This window comes from Colias philodice, chromosome 5 (assembly GCF_061535455.1).
Source record: "Colias philodice isolate Cphi_HAF_F1 chromosome 5, ilColPhil1 Martin Lab GWU primary, whole genome shotgun sequence".
Lineage (NCBI taxonomy): Eukaryota > Metazoa > Arthropoda > Insecta > Lepidoptera > Pieridae > Colias > Colias philodice.
The window spans coordinates 8,392,829-8,416,132 of NC_143090.1; the positions used below are offsets into that span (position 1 = coordinate 8,392,829).

Consider the following 23,304-nt stretch of genomic DNA (forward strand, 5'->3'; position numbering starts at 1 on the left):
GTATTCAAAAGTTCGCTCAATTTTAATAAACACGATACAAACGGTGTCAAATTGTTGGAAATTACGTTCGAATTATTTATGAGTTCGAACTCTCTTAAAATAGAAACTTTTGTAATATAACGTAAGGTTTTATTCACCTGAAAACATTTTTATACAAGCTTTTGTATGAAGTATCGCTTGAGAAACTCGTCTAAGAGGGGTTAGCCGGTCAGCGAAAATTCAGCTATTCGCGCCTGAGGTGAGGGGTGAGGGGGTCCGCGTTTAGTATAGAATCAACGTGCTCGAAACTAAAAATCGTAAGCGCCATTCAAATTTTTATCAAAAAGTGAATGAAAATATTGAGTATTTTCTAAATCTAAAACAGTCACGAAATCGAGAAGGTTATAGCTAAATAAACCTTAAATACCTATGTATTTGTGATTTTATACGAATTATTATCGTAAAATACGGTTGTAATGAGCATTTATATGATATTTTAGAGGTAACTTCAGGATTCTTTTTATCGAGCAAAATTTTTCCAATCGTGTTTTGGAAACAGTCATCCCATCACACATACGTTCTGTAATACATATTAGAAATTTCAGTGCGAAAAAACTTCAAAATTTTCAATCAAATAGATAACAGTCCATTTTGCCGTTTTCACCTACTAAGGGCCCTTAAGCTATTACCGTGTGCTAAGTCTACCTAAATCTTTTCAGACGCTTAGGCACAAGTACGTAAGTACCTACCAACTTAGGTAGATACTGAAACAGAAACATCAATTTTTTCTATCGGCACAGGTAAAGGTATTGAATGAAGTGGATTCAAAAGTTTAATAGACCATAAAAATATATTAGTTGAATGTAGTCGAAGTGGCGTAGATTCTTTCCTCACCCGAGGTACGTTGATCGAACAGCCTAGCGCCGAAAATGCTTCATGCGGCTGCTTGCTCTTTATAGAACTGCCTATTTACAATACTATTGAAAAGATAATACTGATAGACTGCTAGAGCAAGAGCTCTAGCGCATTTGAATAAAAATATTCAGTTAAAAATGTAAAGTCAGAGTTTGTAATTTCATCTTTCGACAATTTACCTAATAGGAGGGATCCATCAAATGTCGGAACTTTCGTATTGATTACGAATTGACGTCACGTAATAGAATACGACGAACATTATTCAAAATTTTATCACTTGATACTTTTGTTTTTTCCAAGTTTCTTTTTTGTTTGCGAAAGTTATGTCACGTGTCCATTTTTATTAATATACTTAGTATATTATATATTACAAGTTTCTTTGATATTTTAAGAATTCAATAATCAGTAAATAAATTGGTAGGTATCTAATACTAAAGTAGACCTGCTTAATATAGATTCAAAAGAGAAGAGTTATAATAATAGCATTCTACAGTGTACACTGTAGGTACAGTCTGACGTGATACACGTGACAATAGTTATTCATCCGTAGTATTTCCTAGGTCTTAGATGAATTTATAGTAAATACTAGAAATAGCTCAGTCGAACAGTGCACAGAAGACTGATCACCTACCGACTCGTTAAAATCGATCTGTGAAACAGATGTGAATGGATCAGTCCAATTAAAACCAGTATTCTTTAAACCATGTGTGCTTAAGATTGAATATAAAATGAACTTACCTTGTTAACTTCATACCGCATTAGTGTTAAATAAAATAGCTCTATTTATTAATCTATCCAACTGTTTTCCAGTTAAACTCAGAATTTCATAATATTAGGCAGTTCTGGAGTTGTAAATGGTGAAAACTTACCGTCTTGTATCATTATGGATGATGTATTTTATTAGCGGTCCACCCCAACTTCGTCTGTGGTACATGTTTCCGTTTTCTCTCCATAAGAATCATCCTCGTAGTTCAAGGAATACTATAAATTTTTTTATAATTATCGAAATCGGTCCAGCCGATGCGTGATGCCCAAATTGGGATTCATTTTTATATACATATAGAGATTACAACTAAGAGTAATGAAGAGACTAAGACTAAAGAAAGAAGTAATGAAAACAATCTTTTACGAATCCTCTTTGCGAATATACCACCAGTTCGGCAATCTAACAAATTATGTGTATACAAGAAATTATCTTTAGGTTGGACCAATAAATTGATTTTCCAAACAATAATTTCCTCGTTCAACATCGCTATAAAAACAAAGATCAAAGTCCTAAATCATATGCTAACCCTTGCTCTAATGATAAGGGCAAAAACCTACTAATATTCAATGAGGGTAAATAAATTATACGTGTACAAACAACCCTGGATAATGAAGGGATGAATTAGTTTATATCAGATGTGGGTTCCTAGTTATAAATAATGCTCTTGGAATTCTTTTATAGTTTTAATAGTTTTCAATAGAGTATTATGAATGAGTTATTGATGCCGTAAAAAGCCCATTATTGCATGCGTTTTATTACCATAAGCTTCGGTTCAAAGTTGTTATTTTATAACGTAGCTGTGTGTGGAGCAAAGTAATATAACAAGACAGTTGTCTACTAGTTTGCATACTTACGATATTTAAAGATATTTCAGGAATGAAATAAAGGGTTGTGCGCATAGGCACCAGTGTACTATAAACTCTGACCACTTCATCATCAAGTACTTTAGATAATAGAGCCTGTGTGCATTGAAAATGTTGACCCAAGCTAACTAGCAATATTTATTATATTATTTACTCAGTGCTAAGAAAATTTAAATAGTCATTATTAATAATAATAATTTACAAATATTTGTAAATTGGACATCGATTTGCCAATTCCCAATGTGGGTTAATCCCTTCTAAATTTAATAGTAATTGAAGTCAAATTAATTTATGAATGAATCGGTTAAATCTATCGCTCATTATCAAAGCGCTTAATATTTTACTTCGGTATATTAAATTTTCGGTCGATTATCGTTTTAATTTGTGTAAATGTATGGATAAATCCATTTTGTGTTTTTATTTGTTTATTTGTTAAAAAAAACAACAAGTGTATGTTTTAAACATTTATTTTCCTTCCAATTCACATAATTTGGTATTCCATGCCTTGACAATATAAATATCTAGTTAAATAAATTTTAATACAATCGAATTAATTATAACACTTGGTTATTAAAAACTCGAAGAATCATTTAATTAAAAAATGTTAAAACAAATAATAATAATATAGAATATAAAAACATAAACGCATCGGAACTTGGTCTTTTTACAGCAGAGTAAAGATTTATAAAATTTACCTCGTATTTATTACAAAGATCACCATCTATCATTATTAATATTACTTATAAGAAATTGAAACGCTTAAGGCACAGCGAAATTACATCTAAATATAAATATACACCTATTATTTAACACTTGGTAACAATCATTTACTTCGCAAATTGTGATATGTACAAAAATATTTATCCATCTTTACTAACTATTTATACAGTTGATTAAATGTATATATGAAGATTTTATGACACAACTCATAAAAACACAAGAGTTAAATGCGATGAAATGTAATTATTACAATAAGAGCACCAGAGAGAAACACGAACACAAAAATAAGAAACGTTAAATTAAATAAAACACGTGAACATTATTTGTACTCACACAGTGACCGACTTGGCACAATTTCACTAGTGTCTTGTTAAAAGAGTATCGGCTCTGATCCTAGAACCGATATTCCTCAAATCAGGCTCGCGTGTTCTGTCTTCTTTGCCTTTCTAATTGTTTCCTGTGATTATGGCGTTTTCTAGCTATTATCGCCACTAGAACCACTACCACAAGTATCGCTACTGCGATGCCTATCCACCAGTACATATTGTACGACGCTTCTTTAGGACTATCACTATCATTTTGGTCCGATGCTGCCACGGGATTTTTGATCTCAAGTACACCAACTGTTGAAGTTTCAAGATCGAATTTCGCGTGCGGTTCTTCGTCTGTTTCAATAATATTCTCATTGATATCCTCATGCGTCTTGGGAGGTTCTTGATCATATTTATCTTCGTAATCAACTGGTGACTCTTTTTCTTCTGGTATTTCATTTTCTACGGGTTCTTCACTCGGAGGATCGATGTAATCTTCGAAAGTATTCTCGCTAGTAGGATCTAGTTGATTATCCAGGTATTCATCTAAGAGCCTAAAGTAATCAGTGAGGCCTGTGTATTCTAATCCGTTTTCCCGTTTCGCTAAGACGTCGCTCACCATTTCAGTCCAAGTGAAGCCATATCCTTGCATCATTGCATCTCTGAAAGGAAATTTTATATTAACGAAAGAAACATTAGTCTATACTCTATATCCTATACTAATATTATAAAGCTGAAGAGTTTGTTTGTTTAAACGCGCTAATCTCAGGAACTACTGGTCCGATTTGAAAAATTATTTCAGTATTAGATAGCCCATTCATCGAGGAAGGCTATAGGTTATATTATATCATCACGCTAAGACCAACAGGAGTGGAGCCACGCGAGTGAAACCGCGGAGCGCAGCTAGTATGGAATAAGATTAACTTACTAGAATTATTTTTCTAGCATTTAATAATATTGCATAACGCATTAGATCATTAGAATACTTACATTAAACGTTGATTATTGTCTGCCACGTGTGTAACTAAGTCTCCATCATCTGACATTAGTTCTTCAGCAAAAGACTGATAAACTTGATATTTTAATATTAGTCCCATGAATTTACTGAAACAAAAGTATTATAACTTAAGGGCTTGGTCTAGTAGTGCAAACAAATGCATCCTGTCATCCTATATGTAAATAATACAAATGTACTAAGGGAAAGTTGCTCCACTTAATTTTTAAAAATTAAATCATTCGTATAATTTTATATTCGTAATAAGTACCAAAAATGACAATTTGAAACAATTTTCGTGAAAATTACACCGGGTGATTTTTTTTATCAGTACACAAAATTTGCGAATACTTTCTATTGATATCTTCAACTTCATGTTTATATAACTGATCAACTTTTACAAAGAAATTTGGACGAAATATAAAAAAAAATAAGCTTTCCATACAAAATGCATAACTCTATACATTTTTTTCGACCTAAGTTTCTTAGTGAAAGTTGTTCAGTTTAACTAATAAAACGGATAAACAAATTTTGTATATAATAAAAAAAATGTAATGTTTGTGTTAAAAAATTATAAAATAGAAAAATACGCAAATGAAAACAAAAGATATTTATTTCTGACTAGCTTCCGCCCGCGACTCCGTCCGCGCGGATGTCAGTCTTCGCGTCTTCTACAGATTTATTATATTATGTATAATATATAGATTTATATTTATAAACCTAATAAATCTTTTGCTAGCATTCTGATGCTTTATCGGTTGCACTGGATTTATCTATTTTAAAGTGAAACTTTTATTACATCGTCTCAAACTTTTTGGTCTGTGTAGCGCATGTCGCGTGTATCGCGGCTGCCGAGTAGGTACCTACTCGGCAGCCGACCGTCACGCGACATGCGCTACACAAAGCAGTGTTCGGAACCGTTCGAACAGTTTCACTTTTACCGTGGTTTCATAAAACCACACAACATTTTTTTTTCAATCGCTTGAATGATATAGGATGGGTCCTTGATGGGCATCGAATGCTGAAGTCTCGAATCAATCAATTCTGACAGTAGGCAATTTATGTAAAATCTTGATAATGGTCCATCATTTTATTTTGCCTAAACGTTACATACTTTTTTATATATTCTATTTTTAACGAATGATTCACTCCAGTCCAAACAGCAAATAAGCAGACTTCTGCTTCTGCAACGTTTAGTTGTCCCTGAATTTGGAAAAAATAGTCATGATTCTTATCTATGACAAAAGTGTTATTTTTTGCATTGTATTTCAAATACCTATTAAATTTTTTTTAACCGCATCTTCCGCATTCATGTCTTTTGCCGGAATTAGACATTTAACTTCTACTAGTCCCATTTTCCCTTTTTGATATGGGAGTGTATAAAGTAATTTTTTTAGATATTTCTCGTTATACTTTTAAAAAGTTATTATTGTCATTTTGCTCATTAGGTAAAGTAATTTCGATATCAGTTTTAAGTTTTTTGATACCTGCAATAATAACGTCATAATCGCCTGCACATACTTATCGATTACACCCTGTATACAATCCACCATCCACATTCATAATGTTTTCCTGTCCTCCTCTCCTTTACGCTGTTCACCGATACATTTTAAATGAGTAAATCTGCTACCACTGAAGGATGTTTCATTGTGATCAGCAAATTTTCACCACTGTTGTCGATTATTTGTTTTTCATTTTTAATCAGCAATTGGGAATCATCAGTTTTGTTTTTTGCAGATTGGTGATGTACCCTAACAATACGTCGAAAAGGAAAAGCATCAACGAATTATCGTTTTCGTCCTCTTTTTTTATTCTTCGCGTCTCTGTTACTTCTGTTTGTTTAGTTCTCAACACCCACTGAATTTTCTATGTTATTGTGATCTTCCATTACATCTGAGTTTTGATGATGTGATGATAATCCATTCGTTTTAATATTGGTACTTAGACTAAACTAGAAATGGCGGACTAAATTTGTCAGCGCGTCTGTAAGATCAGAATATAAAACCAACATCCTGTATTTAAGTTACAAAATTAATAATCAAACAACATGCCGCTACGTTGAAAATGACTAGAAGAAAAAATTAAAACACCTCGGATCAATTTTGGAGTAAACAAATCATTTTCCCCGTATGGGGATTTCCCTGGATGAACTTGGGAAGTTCAAGTTCTCAATACAAGTTTATATTATATTTCGTATTTCTCAAACGAAAAATAAACATTTTTGGAACTTCAAAAAAATTATATTATAAGAAAATTTATGAGCTTACTTTAGTTTTAAAGAAATATACATCCCTTTACTGACACCCCGTAAAATAAAGAAATTGTTGCCAATCACCTTTGCAATCTATTTGGTTTCATTAACTTTATGTTCGAAGATAATTTTTTTTCTAGTAGTTACACGCGTATTTTTTTCGTTTATTTTCCATATCGAAATCAAATGTTTAAAAATACGAATATTTGCACAAAACTAAGATAAAAATAATCAATTAACAAAAATATTAAATTTAATGAAGTAGAGCAACTTTCACTTCGGTATGAAGGAAAATCGAGCGTAGAGCACACGTCAGAACGCTCCGGCCCAAGGAGCGCGACTAAAGAAATTCGCTAGGATTTTTCCTAATTATTTTAAATATTTTTTTAATATTTAAAGAATTATCAAAATTCAAAAAAAAATTTTTTAAAGGAATTAATACTCATTGGTCTTCAACCAACTCGAATAAATTAATGGAAAAAATAACTTTTAGCAGTATTTATCAATAGATTTTGTAAGGCAAAAAATGGGAAATTTAATGAATTTATAACGTTCTAATTAAGAAAATCATAAGTTTTTCGGCAATTGTATTCAGCAGTTTTTAATAACGACTATATAAGGATAATAATGCGCTGATCAGATTGTGTAAATTGTAATCGGTTGCAACGTAGTGAGTGCACAAACTTAGCTCGAAATGTCTTTGGGGGAAAGAGACTTATCTTGAAGGCCTGATTAAGGTAACATAAAGTAACTTTATAAATGTGAAAAAATTCACGCGCATTGCGTATATAACACTAATTGATAAACAAGAAAAAAAAATTCAGTTTATCATTTCATTAGCCGGGAAAAAATTGTCAAATAACTTGTTGAAAACGCAATTTTGCTAGACTGCAGCCTTAATATGTAGTTCATGAACATACTTCAGACACATTTTCATAAATAAAAAAGCTCGATATCCGAACAAATTCGTTCAGGACGAGATTTCCAACTTTAAATGATTTTTATTTTAATTAATTATTTTCAGTGAGTGGCAGTTGAGGTTTCCTTATTCAGTAAACCATCAGTCGATACGATTAATTTTACGCCAGTTTGAAACTGAGCTATAACGATATGATAGTCATAAACTTATTTATTTATTCTTCACTGTATACAGGTACTATAAAAAATAAAGAAGTAACTATAAAAACTAAAGATATTGCATACAATTGGCGGTCTTATGGCTGTAAACTTATTTCATGTAAAACGCTAAAAATAAGTGATTTTAATTTATATCTATAACTTACCCAATATAAGGTTTATTAGACACTACGTAAGGATCTCCAAGAACATCGATATTCGATGACTCAATTAAAGAGAAATTTTTGCGGAATTCGCTCCAGCTGTCGCCAATTTTTGCGAAAGGTATTTTACCCATAAGTAATTGTAAGCGCCATTCATCCGCAGCAATATAGAAATTTAATCTGAAAAATATCCACATTTTATATAAAAAGGCAAGATTTTACATTGTTGCGGTCTTTTAATTATTATCAGATCGCAATCATCAGCCATATGAATTTGTCAGTCGCTTCAATTTATGGCGTAAACTGTCTGGTAATAAGAGGTCATGATACGGCCCCAGTTAGATAAAAGATACTTTTAGGAAAAAAATCAACATGTATCTTTTTGGGAAATTAAATTTCTAAAGCTGTTTAAGGTACATATCAATATGAATCCCTACAAGTAACAATTAACAGTAATACAATGACAAACTTACTTAGGCAGATCACGTAGCGCTATAATAAGTTGTAGAACTAAACGATGATAATTTGGATTGTAATTAAAACGATCCAAGGAGTATAATCCTGCTCGATCCAGAGTGTGTGGATTCATTGACAATAATGACACGAATCCAGGTATAGCTTCATAAATAGCTGTAACAAAATATTCTATGTTTACAAATAGCAAATAGAAAAAATAAACGTTATCTGAAATAATTGCAACATGAAAGATGAATTTAGTACCTTCAGTTTTATGAAATGCAAAAGACAACAATTATTAATGCATGCATCATAATGTAAATGTTATACAGAAAGATTCACAGAATTTGTATTTCAATTTAACATGCTTGAAACAACACATTTTAATGATACATTTCTGACATGGTACATCCCGCTAGCAATATCCAATTCTTGCGAAATATTGTATCGTCAAAATAAAGATGCATTAAGAATAATGAAGACTATTCTCTGAAACCATAGTACATATTCCTTTACGATGGTTTTCCAAGACTTTATTACGACTCCCAAGAGAGACTGTCATTAACGAAGCAAGCACATACCTGAATATCTAGGAGCCTCTCTTAAGATATATGTATTATTGCTGTGTGTAGCCGCAATTAGCTTGTATTTAATCTTCATGGCAACTTCGTGGGCTTCCATATAATTGGGTATGCTGACATCTTTGCAAGTGACGTATTTCATTTTGTTCGGTTGACACCAGTCTACTATCGACGTTGGACAGGAGCCGTTATAATCAGATTCTGTTAGAATTTCCGATGGAATCTCTCCGAAGTTCAGATGTTTTATTAACTTTTCGGCTTCTTTAAAAGCGTTCAGTCCACCCATATCCTTAAAGAAAATAAAACATGCATTAAATTTTCAGTCGCTATATTTTTTTGTCTTCGGCGTAAATCGAACCAAGGACATTTGTTTAACTTAACTAAGTTCTATGGAAACATAAGAGGCATGAAATAACATTATGAAATTATAAGTACAATTATTATCAAACATTAACATTCTTAAATTAAATTCAGAAAGCTAATACAAAGCTCCTTCACCAATGTAACAACAAAATATTTACGTATATCGGACTCGGCATAAAAACGCTAATCCAAAGTTTAGGAAATGTCCTAATCACTTCAACCGTTTATAATTGAGACTACAAACTTTCAAGTCAAACAACCATCCCACCACAACATAAATCATGTACCTACTTACCATTAAATGTAAATTTGCATAAACTTTTTGATATATATCCGAGTGTTTGGGCAAAAGACTCTCAATTAAATTGGACCAATCGTCCCCCGTTAGAGATTCTGGAAAAGATTTCAAAATGATCGTTATTTAGTGCCGCTGTGAACGTAATCACATAACCGTATTTCGATAGATTTTATTGGCATATAAGAAAAGTAGGATTGGAATATTGTACCGGAGGGAATTTTTATAGCTGTAAAATGCTAAAATTTATGTAAGAGGGATTCTATAGCAAATATTTTGTCTGGACGTGGTAGTTTAAAGTTTTATGTATATTGGAGATTTAGAATGTAATATCGTTTATTTATTTGGTGTTTTCATGACTTAGCTTTTCATTTTAAAGTATAATATCAAACATACATCAAAAGAACGTTTCTTAAAAGATATCCATGTTCGAGAAAGTTCGATATAAATCAAGTGTAAAAGCGATACAATCTGATCAGTGAACAAGATAATATTATTTACATAGGTCTTCGTATTGACATTAAGGCGTAACCTTCGGGTAGTCCGAAATACATCTAATCTTTTTAACAATAGGTATCTATTTATCTTCTTGATAAAGTCACTGTTTGATATTTAACAAAAGAAGATGGTAGTTGTTTAATAAATAAATATTTAGTAATAATATATGTTATAAAAAACATTAGGCACTTGAATGTTTTCTCTTAAGAACAAAATACAATATTATAAGCAAAAACTTATTTAACCAAAGTTTCGGAAAAAGTACAGTTCTTTATAATCCAGTCACGTAATAAGCAAATGAAGGACTGAACCTGACCAAATAAACTGATTCTTGTTTAGTCAGCATCGCTATTCTTACCTATTTTTTGAAATAACAAAAATAACAGGATCGAGTGGATAGAATTTGTAAATTATAAAAATATATACGACACGAAATTTTGTTAATACACCAAAGATTTTATAAATACTAAAGTAATAAATAACGCAATGAAAATAATGAGTCAATTATTAATAGACAAGTATTATTTACAAAGTATAGTAATTTTTTTATAAAGTAATCACAAGACCAATAATGTCTATATAGTAGTTTGCCATATCTTTTATAAAGCATTGTTTATTCTTATTTTAACTCGCTTTTTACACAATAAGAAATTAAATACTAGAAATTGGTATTAAACCTAAATCCTACCAAAATTACAAAATCATCACTTACTCAGAGTATACACGGGCAGAGGTTTTCCCACAGTTTCCGCCCCCTTCAGCCTAAGGGCCACGTACTTATGTAGCTTGACGTATAAAGGCTTCACGTGATCCCAAATTTCGCGCGCTTTCAACATGGCCCCTTCGTATTCCACGAGAGCGTCCCAGTACTCTTCGACCGTGTTGTACACTGAAAGGTGTTGGTAAATAATGTGCCGTAAGTTTTGGCTTACGATAATGTACTAAATGTTGTATTTAGGTTATAGGATTAATGGTGATATTGTTACTGAAAAATTTAATTTGATAGACTGAATTTTTTGTCATTCTTATGCCGACGTACAAAGTTTTCAAATACAATTGCTAAAAGTATCTAAATTAAACATGGAATACTTTATACTTACATTGAGTTTACATCTTTTCGTTAAGAAAATAGTATGGTGCACACAATCAGAATTTATCTAGTTTATATACTCACGATTTTCCTTAGTAGCATTTCTGAGTAACGGCAGAACGTTCTCGAAGTAATAGTTAATATCTGGTAGTTTCTTCTCCCATGATCTTTTCATCTGTTTGATTTTTTCTTCATCTTGCTCTCTTGCTATGCTGTTCTGTAGTTCTATAAAAGGATATTCTATTAAAATCAATTTTACAACAATACATTTATATTTTATTTTCTTAAAAAAAACCCTTGTTATTGTCGGGGCTGATTTTTTTCATTATTATTGAACTCGTCATAAATACATTAATTATTTTATTCAATGGATAAAATATAATAAAAATCTCTTCATGAAAAATAGTTAAAAAATTCCAAACCATTATTTGGGTACACCAATTAATAACTTTGAGACCGTAATAAACTATTAATTGAAAGTCCTAAACTTCACCGTAATTATTCGGAAAAATTTTAAACGCAAACTCAAGTTGAATAATTAACATTCGCCATCAGACCGAAGTTAATAAAGCACACAAAAGTTTTTTCCCCACTTTTAGATATTCGTAATGACTCCAAAAATATTCAGCTCAGATACAAAAATTCCATTTTCATTTGTCTTGCCGCTGTTTTTCTTAATTTTACTTTTTTCTCAGCGAATCGACAAACGCTTGTAATTACACGATTTGTTTCAAGAATGAATTCGTTGACCCAGAAATTATTTAGATTCCACTACAATGGATGTTTTACTTTCCTCGTTTCCCGAAACATGAATTTTAGTTTCTTGTTTTTTCGTTACGCTAAAAGGTCTTTATTTGAATTTAAATTGCTGCAAAATTGTGGCAAAATTGTTATTTTTAAACAGTCTGTCCTAACTTCACTGGAATATTTAATGATGTTATTTTTAAACATGTAACTATTAATCGAGTTTTCATTGTATAAGGCAAAGGCATTCATTATTATTTTGTACTTTAGGAAAAAACTACGACTTTTAACAAGCCATAAATCAAAAGTGAGATAAAACCGTGTAATTAATTCACCATTGTGCAGATAGAGCCCATAGCGCGTAGTTTACAATGATCTATTAATATTAGCAGGTTTTATTGGCGTTCACAATTTATGGAGCCCTTAAATATAATCCTCTGTACATAGCCTGCTCCAGTCTAGGATTGTTATTAAACGAAGTAGCTGCCTTTGAGTGATGAATTATGATGTTATATTTTTCTTATTTTATTCATGAAAAGCCTTTCTTACTCCAGGCTGTATTATTTTTAACAGTATGCAATCCTATGTCTAATGACTGTACACTTAAGATACAATGAAATAGTTACCTCTTAGCGTGCAATTCGCGTTCGCTCCGCAATCATAGTCGGCAGCGAAGCGAAGGTGATTCAAGCTCTTGTCAGCAAACGTAACCAGCTAGAAAAAAATTGTTATTTAATAATCACGACAAAATAATTAACAAACAATAATGAACAGTATGCACGTCTACTTAGGGAACATTTCTGGTGCAATTTTAAAGCTCGAGAGACAGTTTTTTAAATTTGTTGTTGACATTAGAATTAATTTCAAGACCGAAATTGTTTCAGAAAACTAAGAAATATGAATTATAGCCCTTCAAAACGCCTGGTTGAAGTATTTAGTAAAATTATATAGCTTTAGTAACTTGTGATGTACAATTTATTTAGTTTATAATTTATATAATAAGTAAGTACTTTAATTATAATATAAACATTTATACACAATCTACAAAGTTTTTGAACATTACGATAAAACACTATTAGACAATTTCACAACACACATTCCAACAAAGACCATCTCAAAGTCACTGACACCAATGAACACCAGTTAATACGTGTAAAAGTTTACATGTATGAATCTCAACATCTGATAGCAGGCGTGCCTCAGGGAGCAATCGTGACTTTTCACTAACTTTCGACAATGTGTGCTATTAATGGAGCGAACTCATTTCACTTGCCTCGTTTTGAGTTAACTTTATAATCAAATTAAAATAATAATGTGTTGGATTCACGAAATACGATCTTGTGAGAGATTAACTGTGTATTGTGGTACATACATGCGGTTTTTTGAATGAAACGAGATATTATTATTGGGATTAATTGGATGGTATTTTATTTAATCTAGATTTACGTTAAATATTGAATTTATTGTTTTATATGAAACAAATAATAAAGTAATTTTAAAGATATAATAATGTAGTTGCGTAGCTTTTTTCCGCCTTTCCTAAATAAAATTAAGAATTTAAGACTAAGCAGGCTTGTTGACATTTTAATAACTAATATGAATATAATCTCAATTCAACACAATTTTTAGATGGAGAATAAAAGTATTGCGTTGCAACCAACATTCATTCGAACCAGAAACTTTTATGACATTTGACAACCAACCCGCATTTGGCCAGCATGATAGATTAGCCTAGCTTAGCTTTAAGCCTAACGACGCCTGCTCCCTCTCAGTGGGAATATAAATAGCTTGATGGATGTTGATGATGATTATTATAATTTGTTTATATTTCGCTATATCATATTAATATCAAATATGATCTATTACTATATTCACAAACAAGATAATTTAATTCTAGGTCGGAGAATTTATGGTTCTAATTTATAGATCGTAGAACCGAATATTCCTTATTTATTAGTAGGTTCACCTATAACGATTTATGATATGTATTTGACACTAATAAACAAATTTGACTTATTAGACTAGGCATTGCCCTTAAGAAGGAAATTGTTATCTAATCTGTCTTCAGACAATGTTCCTAAGAGGAACTATAATTCATTGATGTATCGTCCTGAGAGTTAAATAGGAATAATTTTATAAGCTTAAAAATGCGAATCTTTTTGTGTTTAATTAAAAAAAAAAAAGTATTTGGAGTATATTTGGTACATTGCATTTTATTACCGGGAATAGGCAAGTCATTTAACATTGAATTAATAATATATGGCTTCTGTATCAGCACATTTAATGGCATTACATCTTGGTTACTCTGCAACCGTTGCATGGCAAGTGAAATAATAATAAAAATTTAATAAGAAACTTGTAAACGTAATCTATAAATAACAAGAACATCAAAATTACAATTAAGAATACACCTAATTATCATTATTAAAAGCGTCCGATTCTTGTCTCTGCTTAACATTATTAATAATTTCCCATAAGCTTACAATCCGAGCTTACCCTCTAATTGTTCCGCCAAGGTAACTACGCACAAAGCAGAAATCGAGATAATTGGTGTATATCTTAAAATCCCTTGGGATTATACTTTCGTATGATGCTGAATGTTTCCATGTCAATTGTACTGGGAATATCAGCTTATTTCAGCGATAATACACATTTTCAATTAAATTAACGGTATAATTGGAGACGAGATTTAGAATATAGGTGTAAGGCGTAACATAATTTTAACAAAAAGTTTTCAATGTTTTACGTGCTTTGCTTGTTAACAATACACACAATAATTGTTTATAAAATATATAGTGATAAGACAAAGATCTATAAAACATACATTAAATATTATAAGGTAGTCTTACTTACTTAATAATACGATAAAATGTTATACAGAAAATATATGAAGACCAAAAGTTCCAAGTAAAAGGTTATTACTATGATAAGATAATTGGGTAAGCGTCTATCAGTTATGTAATACCGCGATACCCACTTTCCTATTATCATAAATATCATCTTGGAAAACAATAGGAAATGTGTATGAAATATGGTCCGATGTAGATCAATTTCAGGTAGGAGTTATTTAGCGGTTGCTGAATAATATGAGAATTTATGTGATCATGCTATTTTGTATATCTCTGTCTCATTATTACATATTTTTATATCGTTCTTAGTCCTTACTGACATTATTAAGCTGCTAGAATTTGTATTAAATAAATTTCCCAGCGGTAGGTACTGATTTAATTGAAAAGATCCGATAGTATGCAAAATGCAACGAAAGTGTTTTATACAGCAATAGGTTTTACAAAAAAATAATTGTCTACTTACGCTTCATAATATAATGAAATATAAACAATCAAAAACTATATCCCTTAATTTAGATAAATCGGGTAACCTAACTTCACTTTCTTAGCAAAATCGCAATATCAGTAGTGCCTATATTCGTGTGAACTTTTCAAACCAGCTTTCAACATAAAAAGCCACTCAGAAAACCACACGGTATTAAATATTATCCACATAACAATAAACCGGTCGTCGACTATCCAGTTACGTAATGTCTAGGAAATTTGAGATACCTACAAGAAATTCGGTGAAATTTAACCGTTTATTTAGGATAAGAACCGTCGAGTAATAAATAAGTAGCGATTGTATTTCACTGTCTATTCACTGCGTAATAAATGAATTTGGTGTCGCGAGCTGTGAATATAGGATGGGTAATGTTTTGACAAAAATGCTTCTTAATTAGTTAATGAAGTTAACATAATTCAAAAAAAATTGTAGATTAATTGTAGTTACGTATGTAGGCATCAAATTCGAATTCTTATAGATCCCATTTTAATTCGATTTCAGGAAAAAAAATATTATTTTATTTATTGAGCTTCGTCTTCGTCGTATAAAGAACATGAAGACCGTGAAAGGCTTTTGGAAAACAAAAATGAAAAACGAAGACAAATAGGTACAACGCGCGTTTCTTCACAGTTTGGCTTTTGTCTGAAAACTGTTGTTTATATCATTTTTTAAGCTTTTACGTGTTATATCTTCTGTGTATTTTATTTACTTACTATTACAGTATTTCTTTCTTTCAATTAAGGCTAACATATTCTTTTCAGCTAATTACCTCCCAGTTCATGTGATGATAATCTTCCCATTATACTCGGAGGCCAAGTACCGCTTGGACCTTATTCTCTGATGTTGACCGAATGAGGGTTCGCACTTTGGAAGTTTTAGCTCTATGGCAGACAATATTACACTTGAGAACTAGCCTCGATAACAGAGATATTGGGATCTTATTATATTTGAATGTGCGCCTAATTGTTAATTGAATTTTGTATGCAAATGCTAATAAAATTTACGTATGGCTTGATTGTAATATAACATTTTAATTCAAATCATCTTACTTATTATGATATGTTACAGTCCTAAATTCTTCATTGTTTTCAAGAACAAGAATTACCAATTTTTTATTTATATTTTAGACTAGCTGCGCTTCACGGTTTCACCCGCATAGCTCCGATCCTGTTGATCTTAACTTAATGATATATAACCTATAGCCTTCCTCAATAAATGGGCTATCTAACAGCGAAAGAATTTTTCAAATCGGACCAGTAGTTCCTGAGATTAGCGCGTTCAAACAATGAAACAAACAAACCCTTCGGCTTTATAATATTAGCATATATTGAAATAAGCATCACCCCTCAACTAAGCTACGCTACGAAATTTCTACTAGCATACCCCACCGAGAACGATTTATTACTATTGAATCATCCTTCATGTTACGATTACACCTGTGATTTAACTATTCCAATATTCACTTCAGTATTTTCATTTGCACTTACCCTTATCCACTGTTCAGTTTCCAGCAGAGAATCCCCAGGTTGCAGGAGTAACTTCACTCGTCTCCGCAGTATGTCATCATCTGCTGTTAACGAATGTGCTGTAAATGCTGTTTTTACATCCGTCTTCTGCTGCCTCGCGAAGATCCCGTACGCTTTGTCGCGCTCCAGCTGTAAGGAAAATAAGTTTTTATTTTCTTTTATAAAAAATATATAATAAATCTAGTTTTGCCATGTAGCGCAAAACAAAACAAGTGTTTCTATGGCTTATGTGTTATCTTTTAATATAAGTTTCATCACTATTCACAATAAACTTTCATGTTTAAATAAGAAGTATTTATTTTCTATGATAAGTAATATCTACAATGAAAAAAAAAACACTGTTCCTGGAAAAATTAGCACCAGAGACTAATACTATGGCTGATGCATTGAAAAGCTTTCAATAAATCATAATCATGCCCGTATTTTAATATAAAATATGTATTTAGAGCAGTAGGTAGAGCATTTCTCGACGACATATTTTTATTGCAGAAAATAAGCTTCCTATTTTTCAATGAGCCTTTCATTTTTAGTGGAGATAGAAATGCTTTAGCTATATTTTCCTGATATAAGGTTTTTCATGATAAAGAAACTAATAACTAGGTACTAATATAAAAAAATAGATACTTACTTAATACAAAAGTTAAACAAAAAGAATATTATTTGCTGCCAATTGATCTTTGCCTAAAATTAGCCTATAATATCAAGTTGATAACATTAAGTTATTGTTACGTAATTTTCGTTCGGTGGATGAAATTAACTCTATTTTTACGTTTATATATTATCTTAGTTAATTCAGTATCCGTCCAATTAGGATGTACAATAAAACAGCGCTACCATTCACATATTGCCAACCTTTTGATGAGAATATATTCAGGATAATGTAAAAAGGTTGCAAAAACATTTTATTGGATCCTCTTTGAATTTAACCGCAGGCCGATCAAGCCTGTCAAGAAGATAAGTTATCGTAACTCGCATCTTAAGATACCTCGTGGCTTCGACACGTATTGAATACACTCCTTTTATGTGCTTTTGTATGAGTAATAAGAGAGGAAATTAAAACTTAGCTTTAGTACCAACAGTATAAAAAATCTATTTTTTGGCGATTGAATTTCATAAGGAAAAGAACTTTTTAAATGTAGGCAAGCGAAGGCAAGGGCAAAAACTAGTTTTATAGGCAATTTGCTTTGAATCATACTAATGAATATTTATCAAATTAACGTCCTGGAGTCGCTCGTCAAACAAGGTTATATATTAGATTTATTATAGGTTTGCATAGACCATATCCATCCATGTACAAAAAACTTCAATTTACCTAAGTAAAGCAATAGTGGAATATGCAAATATACCAATCGAGTATATTATATGAGTTACTATATCTGTATACTTAATCTCATAAACAACAAACAAATATGAACTGAACCGTACGTCTTACATACCGACGTCTTACAAAATGGGAAGGATAAAAACAAAGATCTCATATAATGTAGGGTTGTCAAAACTATTTGTTCAACTATTTCTATTTTGTTAAAGTATTTAGTAGGATTATTATTTTATACTATCTGAGAAATACGGTTTCATGGGCAGATTTTGATACAAGTACAAACAACTTATTTTTAAACCTAGATCATCAGTACTTTCTTTAAAATATTCAACAAAATTGATGATATGGTTAACGTTAAACTGAAGTTTCTTAACCGATATTGGTATAAATGCAAGTACCTACATTTATGATTTGTCAAATTAAAATCTAGTATAGTTAATATCCACGTTATTAAAACCTTTGTGTAAGCCACATCTAGTAATCCCTTATCCCTATTATGAATTTAAGTTAATATGAATAAATTAAGTCGCTTATTAAATTGTACAATTCATAGAAATGATATCATCAGAAACAAATACTTCTACGAACCGGCAACCCTATTTGTAACAAACAACAAAGTAATTGTAAATATCACAGACAAAAGAAATGTTTGTAAATAAGTCTCTGGAGGCGTTTTCTAATGGACTTGGAAATAAGACTAGGTTTGCTTGCTTTTGTTAAATTCTTTTTTATTTACCTTTTTACATTAAGTTCATTATATGGGAATTGTAGGAATGGAACAATACTATTTTTACCAATACAAAACCTTAAGTGATTGGTAAATCCAAGCTTCTAATCTTGTCTTATATAAGAATAAAGTGCTGATTAAAACAGTATATTTGTTTCTAGCAATTTAAATAGACATTAGGACATTATTATAGACTATCAATCAAGTTGTTTCAATAAACGATAACAACAAGACTATCGTAGTTTCTCAATTTATTGGATCCACAGCAATTAATATTATAAATCCGATAGTTTGTATAGATGTAAAGATTCCCGGGCTAAGTTAGTAAATAATAAGGTTTTAAGGTTTTTTTGTAAAACGAGGAACATTATTCATTTACATCTTATTTTTGAAAGTTATTCAATGATACTTTAATTAATTATTATTATTACGTAACTAGATTTCCGCCCGCGGCTTCGCCCGCGTTTTCAAAGGAAAACCCGCATAGTTCCCGTTCCCGTGGGATTTCCGGGATAAAACCTATCCTATGTGTTAATCCAAGTTACCCTCTATATGTGTGCTAAATTTCATTGTAATCGGTTCAGTAGTTTTTGCGTGAAAGAGTAACAAACATCCATACAAACTTTCGCCTTTATAATAGTATTAAGATTTTGATACACCATAATTATACTTCATAAATCTGTATAGGAATTTGATTAAATATCTTACAAATGTTATTAAAAACCAATTTATTATTATTTAATTAACACTGATTCGTAAAGTACGTAAGTAATAATTTACGATAAAAATAAATAAAACATCAAAACAAACTAATAATTCGCCGATATATAACATCAACAATGCGACGTTTTCTTTGATTTCCGATCGGTAATTTACAAGGCTTTGGAGTCAAGGAAGTTATTTTCCGATTACATAAGAAAAAATTTGTACGACAAACGTTTTTATGACATTATTCTATTCGAAGTCTCGATTCGACTGACCCAGATAGTTTTACGATTGTTCCGTAAATATTCATGGATATAAAATCCCATGTTACAAAAAAACAATTGAACATTATTTTATCTTTAATAGTAGGGGAGCCCAAGAGGGGATTTTGGGATTTACTCGAGCGCGTCAGATTACTATAAGGGACGGTACCTTAGCTATTCATTAGTACCTCTAGTCAATATGAGCAGTTATGGTTGGTGGGTGCGCTCAGGGGCCCCGCTGGAAAATTTGAATAATCCATAATTTCCTAAGGTTGAGCTCGAATCGTCAGATTAGCGAAATGGGGACTTCTTATATTGTAATTAACCCCCCCATATATTAATCTGACGCGCTCGAATAATATTACTTAAATTTTTTACCCTTTCTTCATAGCGATTAAATCGCCACTTAAATCGTCAGATTAACGTATACTTTTTTTCAGTGACGTCCTGGAGCATGCAAAATATCAATATCTAACGCGCTTGAGTATTTCCAAGCCAATTTTTTTCTTTTTTAAATTAAAAAAAATCAAAAAACCCTTCCCCACCGCTAAAAGTGAAAACATTATAGGACCTTTTTTTCTCGCTATGGTCTAATCTACCAATTCTAATAGGTTCCCGTGACGCTCGAGTAAATCCACATTTAGCATCCTGGGCTCCCCTACTATAAGTAAAATCATTAAATCCAAAGCAATTGGCATAACAAATTACAGCTAGTTCTCACTAAGACTTTGAAAGTTATAACAATAAAAATATTTTCTATAGAACACGATAACTTTTTAACAAGATAGCTATTTATCAATTATACGAATAAGTTGTTTATTGGAATCGACTTATCGTTAACAACTTTTAAAAAAAATTACTGGAGAAATAATATAATTTGCGGTTCGTAGACTTCGTAGATAAGATACGAAAAGCTTTAGTGGCGTATCGAGGGCTTTAATTTCGTAGGTTTTATTTCTTTAGGGCCAACGGACCCTACAGCGATTCCAGAGAAATAAATTTATACCGCAGATTGTTAAATTTAAACAAGAAAAGAATTGAAGAAAGGAACTTGAAAATGTAATGCTAAATTGAAAGGTCGGCCAAACCACAAAAAAGTTATTACATACTATAAATTAAGATAGCTCCAGATTTCCATAGATTTGGTGGGCATTTGGTGGATGGCCTGGAAACGGGCAAGTGGCGGAAGGCCTGGAAACGGGCAACTGTTGGGCGGGACATGCGGAAGATTGCGAATCCCGTCTAAAGCAGCGCGTTGGTACACGTTGGTGGGGTTTTAGTCGGTGGGAATCCGACATATCACATAACCCACGGCTCCTTTCCCGGGAGCCGTGGGTATCTTAGGCAAGATTTCCCCACTTGAAAAAAAAAGAATACCATAGAAAGCAAATAATTGCAATTATTTACAAACTAATTAATGAAGTTGTAGCCAACCTTTTTCGACGTTTTATAACTTCTCAATTTTCCTCACGTTGGATTTTAAACAATGCGTTATTAAAACTTCGCTTTCTTTGTTATTCTTAAGTCTTCTCACTTCGCACTTTAAAAGTTTAAAATTCAAAGGCTATTTAACTTTTCTTTAAAATGAGATATATGAAACAAAGGACGCATGGAGAAATAAAATAAATTATATTTAAAATTCTCTTTTTTATGTGCGTTATGTTTATCTAGGTATTTACGTCGAAAAATAATCTAGAATTTTTTAATACTTGTCTAGTGTCTACATCGCAGAAGTAGTAACCAAATACGTTCAGGAAACATAAATTTGAATATTTTGCAATAAAAGAGAAACATCTGCGACATAATACTATATCTGTATAATATATCGTTTGATAGATGGCATGGCCTCGACACTTACAATAAAAGGAGTAGAACTAATTAAATCTCTGAGATGGGTACTTGAAAGGCGTTGCTACGATAAAGCGAAAAACACAAGTTCAAACCCTTTTATATAGTTACTATGGGTGAGACAAGAAGCAATCTACATATATTATTAAGTCGACACACACTGGTGTACGTCGACTTAATATATTATGTAGAAAGTGTTAAAGGTACATATACATTATGTGTAGATGGAATATAACTATTTTTATTGAAGGATTTCAAAAGCTCATACACTCGCACGGCTGACTAACAATAATCAGCTTAGTGTGGGTAAAATTCAAAGGTTCGGTCAAAGCCTGTTTCTTATAACATTTTCTTACTTGTATTTTTAATGTAATGTGATTTATATCTTGGTATTAGATCGAAAGATATTCAAAAATATTGTTCGATAACAACGAGAATCGAGATCTATTTGAGTAAGTGTAACTACCTCATTCTCAAAACAGTTTTTCAGTCCAGTGATAGTTCTACTTGTTATATTATTGTGCCTATCATTTGAATTAAGGAGTCGGTAAGCTATTTTGTTCACCTTTATTCGCTGGAAATAATTATCTATCATACAGTTTCGTAGATAACTATCCTTACCTTTAAAGAAAGTCCCTTGCTGTTCCCCGTCAGCTCTTCCCATGTTGCCGTGGCCCGCTGTGTGCACTGGTCCTGATAGTCGAACTCCACCAGGTCGATGAGGGAGACCAGCCACCGCCTGTCGTCGCCACTGGAGGTACCACTGGAGAGGAGGGCGTAGAAGCACACGCTTAGCAGTTGCAGTGTTGGTCGCATTGTACTGGGGACAAAAGAAAATATTATTAGTTAAAAGTGGGTATAAAGTAAAATTACCAATCTTCTATTAGATGATACGTGTAATTTTCTTGACAAAGTCTAAAAAATAAAATCTATATCAAACTAGATGATATTTTCGAGGATTCTGTTTGATCAAAAACATAAAATATTAAAATTGACTCGATAAAAAAAATCACGATGTTACCTCTAAGTTTCACACTGTGGTTTCACACTTTTACGATTTCTACTTGACATGTTAGGTTATTCTAATGGCTTTGTTTTATAGAACGCGTCAGAGCGCTAACCTGGCGCAGCTCTATGACACCGTAATGTATCATATCGCTGATGGCTTTGTCTGATAGAACGCGTAAAAATCGAGTTGTCGCTCTGACGATATGCCGCGCGTCCGGTTGTCGCTACACAATTATCTCGTTATGAAAAAGGCATTTTATTAAATAATTTCCACGTCTATTCAATATTGCTAATTATAGGTCATTTTTATAAAGTAATGTGATATAGGAAACTTAATGCAATTAATATGCATGAGTTATTGATGCGAGTAATTAATAAAGCTCATGCTTCAGTAACAATATATTAGTTCACTATGTTTATTTAAAAATCGGATAATTAAATATTACATACAAACTTATTTCCATATT

General features: G+C 31.7%; 1 protein-coding gene across 6 annotated transcripts in view; it reads right to left on the minus strand.

The window, feature by feature from the left end:
* Positions 1-2,974: 2,974 nt before the first annotated feature.
* The window catches only part of LOC149488546 (inactive angiotensin-converting enzyme-related protein-like), a 141,041-nt gene continuing 120,711 nt past the window's right edge, over positions 2,975-23,304 (minus strand). For all 6 annotated transcript variants that reach the window (XM_089695120.1, XM_089695118.1, XM_089695119.1 and 3 more), the window contains 11 exons: positions 22,451-22,649; positions 16,927-17,094; positions 12,733-12,820; positions 11,447-11,587; positions 10,985-11,161; positions 9,775-9,872; positions 9,117-9,405; positions 8,553-8,709; positions 8,083-8,259; positions 4,545-4,658; positions 2,975-4,216 (listed from right to left, as the gene is read on the minus strand). In XM_089695120.1, the coding sequence (XP_089551246.1) occupies positions 3,658-4,216; positions 4,545-4,658; positions 8,083-8,259; positions 8,553-8,709; positions 9,117-9,405; positions 9,775-9,872; positions 10,985-11,161; positions 11,447-11,587; positions 12,733-12,820; positions 16,927-17,094; positions 22,451-22,645 (2,163 nt within the window). In that variant the 5' untranslated portion in view covers positions 22,646-22,649 and the 3' untranslated portion in view covers positions 2,975-3,657. The remainder of the gene's footprint in view (positions 4,217-4,544; positions 4,659-8,082; positions 8,260-8,552; positions 8,710-9,116; positions 9,406-9,774; positions 9,873-10,984; positions 11,162-11,446; positions 11,588-12,732; positions 12,821-16,926; positions 17,095-22,450; positions 22,650-23,304) is intronic.